Genomic DNA, 14,023 nt, shown 5'->3' with positions numbered 1-14,023 from the left:
CAGGAGATCTGTTTTGCGCAAAAAGCGATAAAAGAATACATAATATTTTGTCACCAATGTAGGTAGAATGTAGGTTGAACGAGGTCTTTTAACTCACAATGAATTTGGAATTAGCTACAATCATCTCTCTGCTGGCTTGAGGTTTCACAAGCTGCTCTGCAATTAGCTAAAGCAGCAATCACCTAGGAAGCCAAAACCCTAAAATGAAGCCCTCCACAAAACAGCTCTTATTTAATTAGGTTTTGCCACACATCTCACAGGTTCACATAGTGCCAGCCTTTCTCACATTCCCTCCCATTGGGCAGCATGCGACTAAGCACAGAACCCCTTCAACACGAAGTTGTTTGCAGACTGAGATGACTGCCAAAGAGAACTGACGGGGCTAGTATGCAAAGTTTCCAGCTCCATGTGTAAAGTGCTTCATGCAGATGGCAACTGATTCATCAATTTCCCTGTGCATTGTGTGTGTGTTCTGGCAGGTAGCAAAAGAAACTAGGATCTAGAACGCCTAGCTTCTGGTTCCATCTTTGTCAGTTACTTTCCATGTGACCTTAGACAAGCCACTTAACCTCTGTGCCTTAGTTTATCTATCTGCAAAATAGGAATAACAGCTTACCTGTAATGCAAAGCTTACACCAGTATCCCTTAGCCACATAAATATATTTCTTTCATTACGGTAACTCCTCACTTAACATTGTAGTTATATTCCTGAAAAATGCAACTTTAAGTGAAATGATGTTAAGCGAATCCAATTTCCCCATAAGAATGAATGTAAATGGGGTGTTGGGTTCCAGGGAAAATATATATATATATTTTTTTTTTGCCACACAGTACAGTACTATAGTTGGGAGGTGCTCACACCTTTACCTCACACAGGCACAGCCCACTGGCACTGGAGAAAATGAGGCAGGCAAGGAGGCTGAAGGTGCTGTAGGCTAGGAGAAGCACATTGCGCAGCAGCAGCAGCTTCACCCAGTCTGCGAGCACCAGGGGGCGGGGGGGCTCAACCTTCGGCCCGCCCACTCCACCTCTTCCCCCAAGCTCCCACCCTTAATCCTCCTCTTTTACTCCATACGCCGCATCCACGCTCCTCTCCTCTCCCTCCCCTGCCTCCTGTCTGCGGCAATCAGCTGGCTTGCAGCATTCAGGAGGGAGTGGGGAGGAGTAAGGACATGGCGTGCAGGCTCCCCCTCCTTTCCCTGCCTCCTGACTATCGCAAGCCAGCTAATTGCCATGGGCAGGAGGCGGGGAACGGGGGGAAGGTGCTGATCTGAGGGTCTGCAAGCGGGTGGGCAGCGCTGTGGGGCAGTGGGGGTATAGGGGAGATGATGGGGGGCTGCCAGCTGTGGACAAAGCTTGCAGCCAGACGACATTGAAGCATTGCACAACTTTAAATGGAGCATGTTCTGTAATTGAGCAGGGACTTAAGATCGAAACAACATTAAGCAAGAGGATGTTAAGTGGGGAGTTACTGTACTTCTGACCCTCATCACTGTACAGTGCATATCCTTTGACTTTTATAGAATCAGGCCTGTAGCTATTTGCAGTCTTTGCATGGAAAATGTTATCAAAGCATAACTAATAGTTTATTAACATATTAGGGCTACAGATTGAAATGGATAAAAATGGACTTCTGCAGCCAACATAAATTTTTGTTGACTTGTTAAAATGTGCCCATCACAATCTTTGTCTGCACATACATACATTAACAATCAATAAAGGATTAAATACACACAAAAAACCCCACATGTATGAAATTGACCTCAAATCTGCCATCATGTTCACAGCCCCTTTAAGTGAGCTCTTTCATTCTGTTAATATGTTGAGATTTAAAATGAGTGTTTGTAAATCACAATAAAACTTGGTCTGCTGTTTCCTCTAAGACCAGCTTTGTCACTTTGGTTATGCTGATGTAGATCTTGCTGTCTTATGCTTCAGAAGAAACATTCTTTTTTGGAATTCCTGTGGGGGGTGTAATATACTGAACCAACTTGCATCCAAAATATAATCTTCCCATCTAACTACTTTTATTTAATAGAAGTAAGTTTATAGTGGACTGTGCACCTTCATCATTTAGCTGTATCGTGTGCTATCCATAGGCAATAACGTTGTAGCCACAGTCTCTTTTATTTGTTTATATTTGGCAGTATAAGCTCTTCTATTTTCCCCACATGGCCAGAACTCCCCAGTCAAACCACCATGTCTAATTTTGTGAAGCATATCTCTTCTGTATGTATAGTATTTTATAAAGGCAGCTTTGTGTACCTGCTGATATTGGACTAGGTTTGGCATCTTTGTTTCTAGACTCCTACACGGATATAAGCAAGTAGTCTAGGCTCAAATGCATGTGGTGTTAAAGAAATTTAAATAAACCTGATACCATAATTAAGATGAGCAAATGGGCTTTGTCTAATTTAAAGGCACTCACACGCAAGTTGGCTTGAAAACGTCGCTCATTGTAATTATTAGGTTCACTTTCTGTTCAGTAGACTTGCAATTTGGCAAGTGATACAGAATTGGCTAGAGTACTAACAGGATAGCTTAGGGCTTTTATAGACGTAGAAAAAGCATATAATGAAGTGAAGAGAAGGATGCTCGAATCAGTGCTGAGGAAATATGTAGTGTCTGATTTAATAACTATGGTGAATGCATTATTTAGATCACCTAAAATAATCACCTGAACGTGGTTTTAGAATGACAAGCGCCTTTGAAATGAAAGACTGCATCTGGGGACAGCCCTCAGTCCTCTGCTGTTTTTTATATTGATGGACTATGTCAACAGGAAGATCCCAATGGGAAAAGGTGAGAGACTGCCATATGCAGACGACATAGCAATAACGGCTTCCTCAAAAGGAGTCTCAGAGGAAATAGTAAACCAGTGCTATGACCAGGTAAGTAGGCATGGGGTGAAATGAGCATGACTAAAACTGAGTGTGCCAGTAGAGGTGCCACAAGAAAATTGGATATATAGAGGTTAATGGAGTACAGCTAAACCAGGCTGACCAGTTTAAGTACCTTGGTGGCTAGGTTACAGAAGATGGTGAGCTTGAATGTGAGATATAGTCCAGACTGGGGAGTGCTGGAAGAGTGTGGAATAACATCTCAAGTGTTGTCTGACAAGCATATGCCACTGAAATAGAAAGCCCAGCTGCATAGAACAATGGTGCAAAAGCACTGGTGATAGAGAGAGCAGATTCAATGTCAGCAGGTGTTTGAGATAAGATGTCTTTGTTCTATAAAAGGAGTTACACAAAGAGACAGATTTCTAAATTAATGTATTAGGATGGAAGTCAAAGTTCATGTTGTGGCTGACAAAATCCAGGAAGCATGACTTCACTGGTTTGGACACATACAGAGGATGAATGAAGAGATCCTGGTGAAAATAATGTAAACAGCAGAGGGTGGTAGGAAAGAAACCCTGAGGAAGCAATGGATAGATTGCAACAAAGAAGATGGTAAACAGGTGGATCTTGGACAGATGAAGATAGCAGATGCTTATACAATGACCCAGCCTCAGATGATGAGATAAGGGGAAGACGTGAACAGAGAAGGAAAGAGGCAGGAGTAAATAAATCAGATAGAAAAACTAGGTGGTAAAGGGAGGGGGATAGAAATGACAGCAGGAAAAATGTGGGGGGTGTATGCATTATGTAGGCCAACCACTTTTGCCATCTACTTTAGGTGTCTGGGATCTTCTATCCATAATACATAACTTACATTTCCTTTTTAGCTAGAAAAACATTTCTTGTTTTCTTTAAGTGAATCACCCTTTGAAGAAAATGAGTTAAAATTATGCAGAAATAAGGTTCACAGACTTAACTAGTGTGCAACCTCCAACTCCATGTTTCCTCCATTTCTACTGATAGTAAACTATATAGGCATCTAGCATCAAAGGCATCTGTGTGGCGTAACTTAGCTAGCTAAACCAAAGTATAGCAGACCAATGCATTGTGCCTGTAGAAAACTTCCACTAGCAAGAAAACTGAGACACAAATAGTAAAGCTGAAAAGGAAATAATCATGAAAGTAATAGAAATGACAGTACCAGAGTCTCCCTGAAGTTGTCTTCAAGGCTGCATAGAAGTACTTTGTGCCCAATTCTCCCCTCACACCAGTTTTATAGAGTGAATTCTATTGACTTCAATGGGTTCACTCCAGTCTTACACTCCTGAGAGCAGAATTTGGGTCTTTCTGTTTGGATCAGAGCTTTGTGCAGGGAAGTTCCTTGAGGGCTGACAACATTCTCTTCCCAGAAGCAGCAGAGCAGTAGTCTCCACTTCAGGAAGGGGTTGGCATATGCATCCATATAGTTACGGATTAATTAGCCATATACCTATTTAAAAAACAAACACACACCAAACCTTCAGCGTAGGGTGGATGAAGCTCCTGCTGAGTGAGCACAGCTCCATAGCACATGTGGATATGGGACCCTATTGTCCAGGTTTCCTCCATCCTGGCCCTCATGCAGAGGGGTTGCACTACTTCTGCTGGCTACTAGGCAGCCTGGGAGGTGAGGCCAGGATTTGCCCAATGGTGGAAAACTGTTGGGATTATTTTGCATAATGACAGGTTTCAAAGTAGCAGCTGTGTTAGTCTGTATCTGGAAAAAGAACAGGCCACAAATACTCCTGTTCTTGCTGGGTTTATGTGGTTCTGTACTGGTTATGAACACAACAGTCATTAATAATGGCACAAAGCAATTTCAATTCACTCACATTGTCTACTTTAGTGGCAAGATTACACTAATGAAACTCATCTTAAACATGGTTTTAAACTCTCCCCTCAGGATAATCAGTTTTAAGTATGATTTGCCTGACCATTGAAGGGGAAATGCTTTAGACTGGTAGAAGCATTTTGCTTTACCATTTTCTAAACAGCTATGCCTGGCTAGGCAACAGTTATAAAATTACTGCTGCCAACAAACTGTAAGTGCTGTCCTCCATTGAAGACAGGCCTTTAAAGAGAAGATGTAATACAAAGTGAAAACAACCAGCAAACTGGTTAGATTACAGATTAATTGTTCTTTAATAGTCAATTGGGTGATCAAATAATTCACCATGAAAGTGCCCCTTGAGGCCACTTATTATAAACTGTGATATGCAGATATCTGTTAAAACATGTTCACTGTACTAGTGAGATTTTGTGTCACCAATTTCAGTCCTAATCTAGACAATGTGTGTGTGTTTCTTTGAAGCTTTCCAGGGTGATCAGAGTACTTTTTGGGGCTTCTGGTAAGGATCCCTGTTTCATGATCCCCATGAGTCTATCTGACTGATGTACGTTGGCCCTCAGTGGTACCTGTACGTGTCATAGCAAAGTTAGAGAAAAGCACTAGAAAGTTTGCTCCAGTACAGGTAGCTGCTGTGTAGGTATCCCAAAATGCCTCTATCATTACCTTGCAGTTCTGAGCCACACTTGAACAATAACTGCTGGACATGACAACCTTGGTGATATATCTTTGTCAGCAATGTCTGTTTCAGACTGTTAAAGCATTTTATCACATTTCCACTTCAGACCAAATGAACTTTGAACTCAGTTTCTGAGAAGACACCCAACTAACATCCTCCTAATTGTCCTCTTCACAGTAAAATATTTTAAATTGTCTTGGGGGAGGGATAGCTCAGTGGTTTGAGCATTGGCCTGCTAAACCCAGGGTTGTGAGTTCAATCCTTGAGGGGACCTACCTAGGGATCTGGGGCAAAAATCAGTACTTGGTCCAGGGGGCTGGCCTCACCTCAATGACCTTTCAGGGTCCCTTCCAGTTCTACAAGATAGGTATATCTCCATGTCTGAGAGGCTGAAGCTCTGATTACTGGGAAAGCTCAGCAACTTCACTGCACTTTGGTGCAGGGACTCTTTCTCTCTGTTTGTACAGTGTCTAGAGCAGTGGGGCTATGGTCTTGGTGCAAGTGTAAAACAAACACATAATATTCTCACAACAAACTCATGAACAATCTGCAGACCAGGAATTATTTGGCCATAATGAATACATTTGAGAAAGCAGCAATCTGTTTGCAGGCAATTTTCAAAGAGAAGAGGAGGCAAAGTTAATCAAATCATTCATTATATATTTTTTTCCAAGATCTCTTTCCCAAAATAGCCCATGTCCTAGCAGGTGTATATTCAGCTCTTAGATGGCTTGATTGACAGAGTGTGCCTTGCTAACTACCATTGTGCTCTGTCCAACTCAATAAAGCATACTTTCTGATTTAAATACCTGGTTTCATGTAGTGATTAATCTCCCTTCAGTTAAAGATTCCTGAATCAGGATTTGATTTTGTGGGAACAGAATTCCTTAAATCCACAAAATGGCTTGTGGGCAAATGCTGGTTAGAGCTGGGATTTCCCATAAAAGCAGTAAGCTACAAGACAGCTTGTGCACAATGTACAGATGGAAAATGATCACCAGTCACCCTGAGTCATGTGCTGGTTGTTGGTAAAGATGAGGAACTGTTCACAGATGACTTAGAGCTTGTTGTGTTCATAATTGTTTTTTATAGCAACATTCTTGTTGTCATATAAAGGTTAGAGATGACTTGCAAGCACAAACAAATATTTATTTCATAGGCAGGAGCACCAAGAAAAAATTCAGCTGTAATGTAGATATAGAGAGATACATAAACATTACAGTAGGTGGACAACATTACATAGAACAATTGGTTTGTTCACGCTTCTCTGAATATTCCTTACTGATGACTATAGATTGTCCAGTTGTTCATTTTTGTTACTTAATAAATAACAGTAATGTGGTTTCATGTTTTGATGCAAGACTCAGTAGAGTCCTGCTTAGAAATACATATTAATTGGATATCAAAACACCCCAACACTTACACACTCAACCCCATATTTCCCTTAAACAAAGTCTGTGACATTTTTAGAAGCTACACATTTCTTACCTGCGATAAATAATCATTCTCTAGTTAGCCTAATTTTTCGGCTGAGTCTAAACCATAAAGTTGGAATGCAGATCTAAATTTCCCTGATACGTGGGTGTGTTCAGATCCAGAGATTTGATTCAGCCCTGTGTGTTGTAAAGAAGAGGCCCAGAAGTGAATTCTGGATATGAAGCTAACTTCTTCAAATTTCCTGAGTGGTTGATTCAGGATTTTGGTTTGGCCAACTATACAGAAAAGAGACATCTGTGAATTTCAGAGGTGGATCTAAATTCCACTAGATCTCAAGGTGTTTGGATTTAGAGTTATGATTCCACATTACCCATTACAGAGTAAAGGATGAATAGCTTAAAAACAGCGCTTCCGTATGGGATCTCACTTCCCATAAGCCTAATTCTGTAGCTGCTCTACACATGAAACTCCTATTGAAGATCACACACAAGTCAGTTATAGAATCAGGACACAAAGTTGCAATTAATACAAAACAAACAGATGTGTTTGTAAGGTGAAAAAAACACCTTTCCGTTCAAAATTCAACCTATCAAGTAACCCAGTCGTTCTGCGCTTTATTAGTTCAAAACAATGTTAATTTTTTTTTTTAACTCCAAGCAGCATGGCTCAGGGTCAAACTGGATAACATACTGGAAAAATAGGTCAGAGGAAAGAAACATCTCACTGACTGTGTCCATTTAACTGATTTGCAGAAAGGTTTTTAAGCCCATTTGGGAAAATATGAAGTGTGAACAAAGCTTGACAATCATATATAAACTTTTGAGCACCAACCAAATAAAACACATAGGGCTCCATTTACCACAAAAAGATATAGCCATTCCATAACTTTTCCTCTTTTGCATACATTGCTGTTCAGGATGTAATTGTGTGGGTTTGGATGATGGCCTAGAAGTATTCATGTGTAAAAAATTAATATCCTTCTGTTAAGGGTGACACCTATGAAAGGGTTAACTGTGTCAGCTACCAGTAGCTATTAGTTAACAATATCTTGTTCTCCTAGTAAGATTAGGGTTTGGATGGTGTAATCTATTTAATATGTATTGTACATACCCAATATATCTTGGTTTAGTATATTATTGTCACTTCCAGCCTACAAGGAGAGTTGTGTAGGAGAAGTTTCTCTGGAGTTGGATTGAATTGGTTCACTGTAATTTGGGAAAAAATGTCTCTCTTTATCTTTGCATCTTTCTGATCTCCTGTTCCTATAAATTCAGTTAAGATGAGTTGAATTAATCTGATAATAAAATCAGTTATTGTTAGATATTTCTTACAAATTCTGGAACACTATTACTCCAAATGTAGGAGTAAAATAAACTAAACTCTTAATTCATTAGCACATACCATTTTGCTGTGATTCCTACAGCCGCAAAAACAGAGGTGGTAAAATAATATAGAAGCAGCAGCAGTATCCTCTAACAATATCTCTTGACCTCATCATCATTCCTCCTTCCCCATGTGTTATCTGCGGTCCACCATGGTATGTCATTTTAGGACCGCTATATAGCTGGATCCTGAGAACACACAGCACTGGACTGCAGGTAGAACCGGTAATGGACTTCCCTAGTGAAAACACCAGTCAGTGTAGACAGCATAGACTCTTGCAGCCTCTGATGGACTTTACACCTTCCCCTGGCTGCTGTTAAACCATTCTGGCCAAGGTGGGCTTTTATCTCTGATTCAGGAAGGGTCAATGTCATATACTATATAAAAAATAAATCTTGCATGGTACACTGGATACCGAGGTCTTTACCTCCCTTGTCCCCTTCTCTCCCTCACCTTGCAAATGACCGAGGTTGAACGCAGGGCTGGGAATTGTTTTGGTTTCTGCATCTTTCTGGGACATGTCAAATTATACTTCTGCAGTGCTTAGTTCAAGGGAAAAGTCATGGAAGTGGCTCCTTTTTACTGATTTCTATGGAGTGAAATCTGTGGGAGATTGTGCATTTTTTCATTGGAATAGAGCCCTTCAGATTTCTTTCACAAACTATGTGAATTTACAAAATTATTCTTTTTTTGCACAAAGCTAACCTAACTTTTCTGGAAGGAGACTGTGCACAAGACATGTACATCCTACTCTAGTTCACAACCACTCATTGCTCTTGGTAGCTTGAAGAAAAGTAACAAATGTTTTAGATAACACTACATCTTTGTTTATTTGGAAACACATTTATCTCTACTTTGCTGTAGAGTTTCATCATTTTCTGTGGTGTTTTGGGACTGCAAAATCCTTCACAAACTGTAACCTAGTGTAGCTGTAGTGTAGCAATTGTCCCTGGACAGATATACTTGATGTTTTAACATGTCTTTCCTCTCTTGAACTTTGATGATTTTTCTGATATGTTGGTATTTAACTTGATACAAATGGTAATAAATGGCCAAGGTTTTCAGAGGTGACTAATGATTTTGGGTGCCCAACTTGACACACCTTATGCAACATGATTTTCAGAAATTACCAACCAAGCAGGCTCTGTTAAATGTCTCAAGTTGGGGCCCCCCAAAACTGAGGCATCTAAAATCATTAATCGCTTTTGAAAATGTCAGCTAAGTATCTTTTAAAAAGCTGTAGTCATGGAAGGAATTATGTTTCCAAGATATTGTGTGATGGGTTTTAGCCACATGACTCTTACTAACTTTGAGGAGCTAAATGGCTATGAACTCTCACTTGAAATATATACTGTATGAGTCCAGTTTTCAAAGAAAATGGGGTGGTATTTGCACAAGCATCAAAGCCTAAGTGCTTGGGTTTGGAGTCCAAATGTGAACTCTCTACTGACTTTAGGGGAGTGTAGAGTAAGGCTGTGAAAAATCTGACTATGCACCATCTAGTAATTCATTGCAAGACTTGTGGCCCTCAGGATCCTTGATTCTACTTCTAAATGAGCCACTGATTAACACTGGACAAGTCACTCAACTTCTATGCCTTACTCAACCCAAGTAATACAAAAGTAGATAAAACAGACCTTCTAGCTGATCTGATTTGTAAATTCTGAAAAAGAAAGGATCACTTTCATTACTGATACTTCAGTTCTGTTCCCTCAAGACACCAATTGCAAATGCCTGATTACAGCCACGTTCATAGATGCTTAGCTCTCTTTGCTGTGCTTGTTCTTTTTAATTTAATTGTAATAAGGTGTTTTACTGCCACTACTGTGGAGAGGTATCCCAATTACGAATGCCCAGTCACACAAAGGTCTGTTTTGGGGCTGTCCTTTAATTGAATTTGCTGTCCAGGCCCACCTCCCATCTGGAAAATCCTGCTGATTTCTCCCCATCCCTCAACAGAATCTGACCTTCCAGATGTGGGTTTGGATTCCAGATGTGAATCCCCAGCAATTTCTCTTATCTTGACCAAGGACAGAAAGTCTAAATACTCATACTACCCACCCACCCCAGTCTCCAAGTCCTCTCTATCAGTTGCAACCTTGTGATTAGCCTATTATTCAGGACACCCAGCTTTCCTGACACCAGTATACACAAAGAAGTATATGAAACAGCTGATTCCTCTCTCAGACCTTAAATTTGGCACTTCTTGAGCAAGTCCCACTCCTAACACTACTTACATTCTTCCTCACCCCTGTTAATAATATATATAATATAATATAACCATCCAATATTTATGTTAAGACACTGCACGATAGAGAATGAGGGACTGGTCCAAAGCAATGAGAAGGTATCGGAAACTATAGGGGGGTTATTTGATTGTCCACAGTCTGACTGATTTTTTTCATGTGCATTTTCCTTAAAGTTTATTCAGATTATAAACAATTCTCTGCTTTGATGAACATTTTGTACTGACCCTGCAACCAACCTGACCTAAATATAGATACACCAAATTCTGACAGATCCAGAGGTGAATTTGAAGCTATATGTCAGCACACATGCACATCCATATAGTACTTTGATTAAAATATTTAAAGTGCTGCTGGTGTCTCGAGAAAAACTTTAATATTTTTCCTCACTTATTTCTGATCCCTAAGGAACATTTTGAAGTAACATATGTTCTTTGTTTCTTAGGCCTGCTGCCCTGCTGCTCTTTAGTCTTCTCGTAGTATGGTTCTTGAAAAGAGTCTGTGACAGTGAAACAGGTTGTTTGGAGATGCAGATGCTACATATAGGACCAATACAGCTCAGGCAGTTTGGTTTTTATATTATTTTGAATGTTTACATCCCTGAATCTGAACTAAACGGTGCTTCAGCTCTTTCAGAAGTGTTTAACATCTACCTTTAGTTACATAACTCACTGATATTTTTTATTGGTTTCCCCTGCTGTAACTATTATTTCCTGTGGGTTTATATGTAGTGTTTTGCTTATCCAGTATTAAGAAACAGTTGTTCAGCTTGAAAGACATTTTTCTTTTAGGAACATTCAATCATCTTTTTTAAAGCCCCATGTTTTCACATCAGAACACATTCATTTAACTACTTACACCCATCACAACATACACCTATAATATGGTACACTAGTCACACAGATGCACCATCTTATTGACAGCTAGTAAAGGGACAACTATATTTTACATGTGTTCATCTGCATACCAATTGAAATGTGAAACATCAAAGTATCAGACCTAATTGTTTTTCCCTTAGTTTTGAAACCACTATTTTATGTATTGCTATCTTTTGAGTACCCAAAACTTCACCTTTTATGTTTATTATTTTTAATCTTGAAGACAGAATTAGGGGATGTATTGTCTTTTTATAATAGTTGGCAGCTAAAGTTTCTCATGGATGTTAACAATTACTGTAATGTTTACAGTATTTCTTGATTCAACTATCGGGATGCTTTAAAATCCTTTCACCCTACAGTTTTATCCAATAAAAACATTTGAAAAAAAGACAGATACAATTGGTAGAGAGACTGGAGTTACATGATGTTGCATTGCGTGGCCCCACAACAATCTTTAATAATAGCTATTCCTGTTTTGGCAACGGTGGGCTTGCTTGGAGGAGGTTCTGCCTTCTTTTCTGCTGGGGTACCTGTGACATTCAGAACAGGACACCATTAAAAGCTAGAGTTAGACCAAATTATTTCCTTCTGCTTTCAGCACACAGTATTCTGCAGTATCACACAGGCCTACCTTCTAGATTGAGTTTATTTTACATTCTTTAAACAATGTTCTTAGTGATGTTGAAAGATACTAGCCTATGTGATGACTGATCCCACAAAAGGAACAGAAGGCCTGCCCACTCAGCTGAGAGAGGGGCCACAGAATCCAGACATCAAACTGAAAATGGGGGATTTAGATGTAAATCATATGGTTAAAATGGGGGAACAAGAAAGGGAAACTAAGCAGGGAACTCCAGACTACACCCACTACTCTGAGACGGAGTCCAAGGAATCAGTGGAAACTATCTGGCAGCCCTGGAGACTGACGTATTCTGTTACAGTAAGGTAATGAGTGGGCTGCAGCAGTATAAGTTCCCCTCACTACTCTGTCCAAGTGCCTTGGTCCACAGCCAGATCTAGAATGTGAGAGGATCAGCTCCTCAGTGGGTGTAAATCAGTATAACTCCACTGACCAAGTTCCCTGATCCATTCAGCCCTCAGAGACTGATACCTTTGGTATCAGTTTGGTACCAGTTGTCCTGGTGGTTTTGTGATGCCCGGTACAAGTTTTGTGAAGAACCTCATTTTGCTTTGTCCAACAAATGGTCATCAGATGGGACTAGCTTTCAGCCACTGACAACCTATGTCAGATTCAAATTAACTCTAAAGGCAAAAGGCTTTATATTCCATTGCCAATCCCCTTCCACACAAAGTCAGCTTCTTGTATCAGACCCATGTACTGGGGATATGTACAACTGACTACCATGAATATCATGATATTTTGAATTCTCTTTATGGACCTGTATGTCACAATCATTAGGACAAAAGATGGATATTCTTTTACAGGGAGAAAGAAATATCATTACCAATAACATTTAATTTAAAACAATACAATGCATAAAAAGAAAGACAAGGAGGAGAGAACTACCAAGGGAGGTGAGTCACAATCACCAGGACTAAAATAGGTTAAATAATTAGCAACACATTTTAAAAGGTCTTCTCAAACTTATACTTGAACATCAGGGCCTATTCACATCCCTGCTGTAAATCCACTTCAGCAAGATTTCTATCCTTTGGGATTCACAAGTGTAAAGTGGTAATGTGAGGGAAATGCCCTTTTCAGATACAGAACTCTTTTACGCTAGTTTTCTCATCTACAACTGCACCTCCATGTAAGACTGTGCTGCCACTTTTCCACACTTACTCCCTTTAGGATCAGGTTTGGCACCTACAGCAGATCAATCCATTAAACCCTCATCTGTTTCTATTAGAATGAATCTCCAACCTAACTTGGAACCCAGCTGCTTCTGTATTTAATACTATCTCCCACTCCTCCTGAGATTGGGTCATCTTCTACTTTCCTCAGTGGCTCTATTTTGTGAGATTCCAGGGCTTCCATATATCAGATGCTCACAATAGCTTGCTTGACAGCCTGGATTGTTCTCTGCTGAATAAAAATGTTGCTGGAACTGATATTGGTCAATTTTATCCTCAATATCTCCCAATGTGTATAAATAAGCCAGGATGCTGAAAAGGGATAAATCTTTGGGCTAGTGGAAGAGTCTGTGGATTTGGAATGTTCATATACAGCTGTCATAAACATACTGTTAAGGGTAGCATAAAATTCCTCTTTTGCCTGTAAGGGGTTAAGAAGCTCAAATAACCTGGTTGGCACCTGACCAAAAGGGAAGAAAATACTTTCAAATCTGTGGGGGAAGGTTTTTGTTTTGTGCTCTCTTTGTGTGTTCTCTCTGGGACAGCAAGGAACCAGGGCAGGGAAAATACAGCTCCTAAAGCCATACCTGAACTAAGCATCTAAGATTTGAAATTGTAAGTAAGGAAGGAAATGCGTTAGATTATCTTTTGTTTTAGCTTGTGAATTTCCCTAGGTTAAGAGGGAGGTTTATTCCTGGTTTTTTTTTTTGTAACTTTAAAGTTTTGCCTAAAGGGGATTCCTCTGTGTTTTGAATCTGATTACCTTCCATCCTGATTTTACAGAGGTGCTTCTTTTACTTTTTCCTTATAATAAAGTTCTGCTTTTAAGAACCTGGTTAGTGTTTAGTGTCCTAAAA

The 14,023-nt window shown here is 39.8% G+C and overlaps 1 protein-coding gene across 1 annotated transcript in view; it reads right to left on the bottom strand.

Moving 5' to 3' along the window:
* Positions 1–11,647: 11,647 nt before the first annotated feature.
* Positions 11,648–14,023, bottom strand: part of BMERB1 (bMERB domain containing 1) — an 88,563-nt gene continuing 86,187 nt past the window's right edge. The window contains exon 6 of the mRNA XM_030578272.1: positions 11,648–11,881. Within this exon, the coding sequence (XP_030434132.1) occupies positions 11,769–11,881 (113 nt within the window). The 3' untranslated portion in view covers positions 11,648–11,768. The remainder of the gene's footprint in view (positions 11,882–14,023) is intronic.

The sequence above is a fragment of the Gopherus evgoodei genome, chromosome 10, assembly GCF_007399415.2.
Source record: "Gopherus evgoodei ecotype Sinaloan lineage chromosome 10, rGopEvg1_v1.p, whole genome shotgun sequence".
Lineage (NCBI taxonomy): Eukaryota > Metazoa > Chordata > Testudines > Testudinidae > Gopherus > Gopherus evgoodei.
The sequence above is the reverse complement of the archived record's forward strand: the minus strand, read 5'-3'. Positions and strand labels throughout refer to the sequence as shown.